The 7806-nt window shown below is 42.4% G+C and overlaps 1 protein-coding gene across 2 annotated transcripts in view; it reads left to right on the plus strand.

Annotated features, from left to right (window-relative positions):
* The window catches only part of LOC141271868 (uncharacterized), a 32574-nt gene extending 26154 nt beyond the window's left edge, over positions 1-6420 (plus strand). For both annotated transcript variants that reach the window (XM_073682066.1, XM_073682065.1), the window contains exon 7: positions 3820-6420. In XM_073682066.1, the coding sequence (XP_073538167.1) occupies positions 3820-4559 (740 nt within the window). In that variant the 3' untranslated portion in view covers positions 4560-6420. The remainder of the gene's footprint in view (positions 1-3819) is intronic.
* Positions 6421-7806: the final 1386 nt, after the last annotated feature.

Genomic DNA, 7806 nt, shown 5'->3' on the forward strand with positions numbered 1-7806 from the left:
ACCCAGTACACACTGGGACTCGGGAACAGAACCACAGATGTGGCGGACAAACACAGCAGAGTAAGGCCGCCCAGAGTAGTGAGCGAGAGCAGGGCAAGACGAGACCGCCTAGAGCGGTGAGCGAGAGCAGGGCAAGACGAGACCGCCTGGAGCGGTGAGCGAGAGTAGAGCAGGACGAGGCCGCCTGGTGCGGTGAGCGACAGTAGAGCAGGACGAGGCCGCCTGGAGCGGTGAGCGAGAGTAGAGCAGGACGAGGCCGCCTGGAGCGGTGAGCGAGAGTAGAGCAGGACGAGGCCGCCTGGAGCGGTGAGCGAGAGTAGAGCAGGACGAGGCCGCCTGGAGCGGTGAGCGAGAGTAGAGCAGGACGAGGCCGCCTGGAGCGGTGAGCGAGAGTAGAGCAGGACGAGGCCGCCTGGAGCGGTGAGCGAGAGTAGAGCAGGACGAGGCCGCCTGGAGCGGTGAGCGAGAGTAGAGCAGGACGAGGCCGCCTGGAGCGGTGAGCGAGAGTAGAGCAGGACGAGGCCACCTGGAGCGGTGAGCGAGAGTAGAGCAGGACGAGGCCGCCTGGAGCGGTGAGCAAGAGTAGAGCAGGACGAGGCCGCCTGGAGCGGTGAGCAAGAGTAGAGCAGGACGAGGCCGCCTGGAGCGGTGAGCAAGAGTAGAGCAGGCTAGAACCGCCGGAGCGGTGAGCAAGGCAGAGCAGGCTAGAACCGCCGGAGCGGTGAGCAAGGCAGAGCAGGCTAGAACCGCCGGAGCGGTGAGCAAGGCAGAGCACGCTAGAACCACCAGAGCGGTGAGCAAGGCAGAGCAGGCTAGAACCGCCGGAGCGGTGAGCAAGGCAGAGCAGGGGGGACAGGGCTCTGTACACACGGAACAGGCAGGAAGGGAAAGGCAGAACCAGATACCCACAGGGTACTTACGTTGAAGTAGCGAGTGGACCACTAACTCACAAACGGAAGTACAGTGACAACGAGCAGGAGTTAGGTACGAGTATAGACCCTGCAGAAAAAGGAAAGGTACGGGCATAGAGAAACACAGGAAACAGGCTAGAAGAGAATACAGACAAGAACAGACACAGTAGCAAGATGCTGGAGCGGGTCTAGGTATGCAGCCCCTAGAAGGCGGGAGGAACAGGCTAGGAGCGTGTTCAGACAGGACAGACAAGATACAGGAGCGGGTCTAGGTATGCGGCCCCTAGAAGGTGGAACGAACAGGCAAGGAGCGTGTTCAGACAGGCCTGGAAATACAGCCTCCAGGAAGGGCAGGCAAGCAAACACAGAAGGGGACCTGGCACATTCAGAGTGAAAGAGCACACTGAATGAAACACAATGCTCAGGCAGGGTTTCTTGGGAGGAGCTGGGTTAAATACCAGATGACAGACAGCAATAGGCTGAGGACGCACAAGGGGTGTGCCCGCAGCAGGTACAAGAAACAGGAAGTGATCGGGCACCGCCCTTAAGCAGCAGAAACAGAGGTAAACAGACGGCATGGAGGGAAGCCAGGCTAGCAGACTGGACTGGAGATCAAGTGCGCGCTCTTGCACAGTGGGAGATGGACCACTATGCAAGGACGCCGCCAGGTATGTTACACTGGGTATATATAATATTGAATATACACATGATATATTCCCATGTCAATATATCTTATGTCTTCATCATCTGTGGTCTCAGTTTTTGAACTTAGACCTATTAGAGTTGTATCAACTTACTGTTTGTTAACAAAGTAGAGACGTTGGAGACATGCACTGAATGGCCACCTTATTATTGACCCCTTTTCCCTTAATAACACATTGGACCCTCTTTGGCCCTTAGAATTGCATTATGTCTAACACTTTAGTAGGTGTGGGAATCGGACAATTTAGAGTGACTCATTTGATGGAGATACTGACATGCTCTGATCAGCTTGTCCTCCTTCATCCCAGATGTGTTCTATAGCATTAATATCAGGAGACTGAAAAGGAGAAGGATATACTTCTGCTAAAACTATTTCAACTATGAATGTGCAGGATATAAAGCAGAATTAGGATACAGTATTTTCTTCTACTTTTTGCCTACTTTGGACACATCATACAAAGAGAGCAATCACTGGAGAAGGATATCATGGTCGGAAGAATAGAAGGAACAAAGCAAAGAGGAAGACCAGAAACCTGATGCCTTGATACAATCAAGATAACAGTGGAGAAGACCCTGGTGCACCTATCTAGGCTTGCATAAGATCGATCTTTCTACAGAGCGTTCATCTATCAAGTCACCATAGCTGAAGGCTGTTAAATAAAATAAATAAAATTATCTTCTACTACATAATATATTCAAACTTAAAGGAAAAAAAATCTGATTTACTGATAAGATTCATATCAAGGATTTTTTTATGTACAATAATATTTTTAATATTTCTGTTCTTGACTTCAATATTCAGAAATATACTCAAAGTAAAATATTACTCAACTTAGGTGGACATTGGACAGCCATGAACATTGTTCTTGCCGTGAAGTATATGAGATTTTTTTCTGTTGGATATAATCTAAATGAAAATTTCAACTTATTTCCTGTATGATTTCACTTTGGTTAAGACCATCTTTATCACGGCAGTATAATTGTTACATATTGAAGCCAGGAGGATCTTTTGCTGACATGTGGGTTTTCTTGGGGCTATCTTTGTGCTGGAGCAATGCCCAATCTTTAGGGACAGCCTTTAAGGCCCTATTCCTTGTTTTTTTATTCTGGTATTGGAGTCCTAGATTATCTCGTCCTACTTTACTGTGTCTGCTTGATTTATGGTGTAATTCTTCCATATCACATTCCAGTGGACACCATTCTGTTGGTCACTAGATGCTTCTTTACAAAAAAACATCCACTTTACTTTTGGCATCTATTGCAATGAGGCCTGCTCTGGCTTGAGTTGAGACCTTTGAGGATATTCCCAACACCCTTGGACTTAGCAGATGCTGATAATTTTTTCCCCAGATTTCTGAACTACATACCAAAGGACACCAAACAACTTGAGAAATATTTGAAGACAAATATTATCCAATAGAGAGCAGAGGGTAATTTTGCAAATGCCTTCCTAGAATTCTTCCAACCTTTTGGAACAATCTACCTTGACTTACTTTTTTGTTACTGAGGTCATAGGGTTCCTACAAGACCAAGACCACTAGGAACCCCAGTCTGATTCGTTCTCACCAAACTACTACACATTGAGCTGCTATTCCATTCCATGTGCAGTGAGAGCCAATGGTGAATTTCTGTATAAATACAAAAGGATATCCTTTTGTTTTGTCTCATCTGGTGAGCTAGATCCTTGAATCCCTTGGTCTGGATGAGCGGTTGCCATTGGTGCAGCTGAAACACTAGTATAACAGCAACAGGAAAAGCAAATGGTAACTACAGGATCCATTGAATAAGTTTAAATTATGGCAACAGGTAGAACAGAGTTGAAATCCACAAGAAAGCAGAGGAAATTCAGTAATGAGTAACCAATTATGCAGAACTGAGCTGGAATGGTGGCATAAAAGAATGAACTTGGTGTTGAAGAACTGATGAATCAGAGATGGGTTACACAATGATATAGCAGTTACCCAGCACAGTTTGAGGTGGATTTGTAACAAAATCCAAGGCAGAGTTACCCATCGATGTAGCAGAGATGAAATAATATATAATATTTATATTTATTTAACTTGGTTGCCTAATGTTATGGACCTGTGGTTCGTGCACTTAGGTCTACTGTGGAATTGTGATCTGTTTTTGCATTTTCTATGGACATTTTATATAGAAAAATAAAAAGGTTATTTTTTTCAAAAATAATTTGCTTTATCCTTGGCAGATGACTGTAGCAGGAGAACAGAGGGACATCTGACAGCTTCCATTTTTAAATCCGATGACCTTGATATCAAGCAAGATACATTTGATGAGCATGTCATCATTGTCCCAGCTGCACCATCATCCCTTAACAACAAAGATCTATCATCTGATCCTTTTAAAAAGTTCCTATCTTCAAATTCATCACAGACTATTAAGAAAAATAAAAGACACAAAAATCAAAGTGCTCTAGAAGAAAAGAGGCATTCTTCAAGTTCAGAACTGGGCAGAAGTTCTTCCCTCAAACCACATTTTGTTACACATAAAAAAATTCACAGAGGGGAGAACCCATTTTCATGTTCAGACTGCGAGAAATGTTTCAAGAGAAAATCAGCTCTAATTAGACATGAGAAAGTTCACATAAGAAAGAAACCATTTTTATGTTTAGATTGTGGAAATTGTTTTAACCGTAAATCAAGTCTTGTTCGACATAAGAGAACTCACACAGGGGAGAAGCCATTTTTATGTCCAGAATGTGGGAGATATTTTAGTCAGAAATCATATCTTCTTGATCATGTGAGAACTCACACAGGGGAAAAGCCATTCTCATGTCCAGAATGTGGGAAATGTTTTAACCGGAAATCAAGTCTTGTTATACATCAGAGAAGTCACACTGGGGAGAAGCCATACTTGTGTTCAAAATGTGGAAAATGTTTTAGCCAGAAATCAAATCTTGTTACCCATCAGAAAACTCACCCAGGGTAGAAACATTATGTATGTTCAGACGGAGGGAAATATTGTTTTCATAATTCACATCTTGATAAATCACAGAGTGTAGAAGCCATTTTATGTACTGCATGTGGAAAATTGTGAGGTCAAAATGTAGTTCTAGTTGCCCATAGAAAAATCGCACATGGAAGACGTCCAGAGTGTGAGAAATGTTTTACTCATAAATCACTAAGTTGCTCATAAATCTTGAACGTCAAAGAAATTACACAGTGAAGTAGACATTTTTTTTATTCTATGAAAAATTGTTCAAAAAACATACAACAATTACAGTCAAAGTATATTACCTCTGTTATGAGAATAAATTTGCTCCAAATCGAATCTCCCGGTAAAATCCAGTAGATTTGTCAAAAGTACAACCGACAGATCACACGTTTTGTGACATATGCTATTGAATCTGTTCCCAAACATATTAGCGATGGTAACCACAAACGTATGCTTCATAATAGGGAAGCTTTTTATATTTTTCATTAAACACAAGGGTACCGCATGGTTTAAACCTGAGAAGAGAACTTATGCTATATTCTTAACATGGGATTAGTTTTGTCCACCATGTTTGTATTATTCAGTGCAGAGTTTGAATTGGTCCAACACAGATTGAGAAGTATAAATTGTTTTTTATTCAATGTCTTATTATTTTTTTTTTGTTTTGTTTTATATATTGGTCTGTCAATGTTCTAATATAACTGCTGTCATTATCTGACTAGAAATTGTATATTTCTTTATCTCAAGTTTATGGAGAGTGGATTTCCATGAGAAACTTCCTTTTTTTTTATAGCAAACTAAATTGGAGTGCCCAAAGTCAGGCCGCTGCTGTAAGGGCAAACAGGGTAATGGGATGTATCAGAAGAGGTATAGCTGCAAAGGATGAGAACATTGTTCTTCCACTGTACAAAGCACTGGTCAGACCACACTTGGAATACTGTGCTCAGTTATGGGCCCCAATATATAGAAAGGATATAAATGAGCTTGAAAAGGTACAAAGGAGGGCAACAAAATTAATAAAGGGAATGGAGGGACTGCAATACCCAGAGAGGTTGGCAAAACTAGGACTATTCAGCCTGGAAAAGAGAAGGTTGAGGGGGGACATAATAAATGTGTACAAATATGTTAGGGGACAGTATAGAGATCTTGCCCGGGATTTGTTCAAAAGGAGGGATATTACTGTAACGAGGGCATTCACTAAGACTGAAAGAGAAAAGTTTTCAGCACCAGCATAGGAAGGGGTTCTTTACGGTGTCGAGATCACTCATTATGATTTATAGGAGGATCGATATTTCTTGGGGAGAGACCAGGCGAACCTCAAATATGGCGGGCAACCAGAAAGTAGACACAGACACAATGCTGTATGTTTCAATCTCGAGAGAGCCCCAGGAGCGTCCGTCCAACAGGGTGCTGTCCCATTCTTTATATAGTAAAATATAGGGTCTGTACAGACATGCGTAAAAGGCTTCTTCTGTTATACATTAGTGAAATTGCTACACGTACGCACATTATATACCAAGAACATCTGGATCTTTAGCTGAAATATGTGAGCATGATAATGCCATATAAGGCATTGTAAGCATCGAGTCTTTTATTAACTCATTCTAATCCTCTCATTCCCCCCTTTGACATCTTCATCCATCGAGCAAGTAAGCAAAAGGCTGTGTCCTCTGGTTGTGGCTGATAGCAGGACTTTCCCTAGGTACTATCTCAGACCGACGAGTTGCCTGAGGGAGAACAGGTATCTTCTTTTACCATCTCCATCCCCCAGGTACTTATCCCGCGTCCACTCTCAGAAGAGCCCTTCCCATCCAGATGTGATGGTGAGATGTCAACCTCGGAAACAGAGAGAGAAAAAAAGTTTATTTATAATATAGTTTATCGTTGAACTTACGCATTGTCTTTCTCATGTGCCTGTATGTACATATGTTAACACAGGTGAGGATAACTATAAGGATCACTAGTATCACTATCGGATAACAAAATCCCAAAAGTATCTGTTTTCCTGTCATCAGCTGGGTTTGGGCCTTGGTTTTTTGAATATGGTAATACAGCATATCAAATCCACATTGAGTTTGGTTTAATACATAACTCATATTTTCCCACAATGCTAAACTTTCCAGTATACTTCTATTAAACATATCATTCAAGTGATCTTCTATTTTTAACGGGATTTCATGCATAGATATACTGGTGGGTAGCCATCTTCCCGTAATTTTAACGGCTTCTGAAAGATCAGATCCTGCTCTACTCCATTTATTATTCATTATCTCCATCTGAGCTGAATTTAGCACTCCCATCCCTGTCCCCACCCCTCCCAAGAGGGTGTCATACCATGCTCTTTTTACCCTCTTATTCCAACACCTAGGGAGTTCAGGAAAGGTGAGATTAAAAATAATTTTTACTTTCTGTTGAGTTGTAGACACATTAGTACATGTGTTAGGGACTGGGATTAGGCAAGAATTTGTAAATGTGGGCCGCTGAGGTTTGTATATAAATATGCCAAAAGTCACCCAAGACCAATTATCTTTTGTCTGATTAGTACAAAGGTATGAACCTTCTTTCGTCAATGATGTATATTTCGAAGAATTGGACCACTTTATCCAATCTAAACCAGTTGGAGGGTTTTGTCCATTGAGGAAGAGAGGGAGGGTATAAGGTCCCTTTCCTTCTTCAATATTCAATTTATAACAAGCAACGGCCGTGACATTAGGGTGATGAGAAAAGGTTACGTTTACTGTGTCCTGAATTACTACCAAATATCGAGCTGGTCTTACTAAAGGGACACATTTCCTGAGAAAGTAATATTTCCAAGCACACAGTGCTGGTTCGTGGGACAAGTATAATTATCCTGTCTCCTTTCCTCGGTACTATTCCTTATTCCATAGGGAACCTGTGTCCTGGAAAGTGGCCTTATCTTATACCCTGGTGTCCAAGCAATAGACAGGCAGTAACTCAAAATAACACACAAAATTCTAAACAGTAGAGCAGGATTCATTTTACTTTCTTGCAATGGCTAGCATGTATCCACGTGGGTCTTCCTTCAAGCTTAACTGAAGTAGGCGTTGTCAGCAACACTTGATAAGGACCCTGGAATCGTGGCTGGAGAGTTCTCCTGGTGTGAATTTTCACATAGACTTGGTCTCCAGGTTTCAACGAATGGGTTCCTTCAATGCTGTCTGGATCTGGAATGGAAGAGAGAACTAGGGAATGCATGTGAGTTAATTGTTTCTGTAACCCT

Source organism: Phyllobates terribilis, unplaced genomic scaffold (assembly GCF_046119375.1).
Source record: "Phyllobates terribilis strain yellow unplaced genomic scaffold, ASM4611937v1 Scaffold_5__5_contigs__length_657084704, whole genome shotgun sequence".
In the NCBI taxonomy this organism is placed as follows: Eukaryota; Metazoa; Chordata; class Amphibia; order Anura; family Dendrobatidae; genus Phyllobates; species Phyllobates terribilis.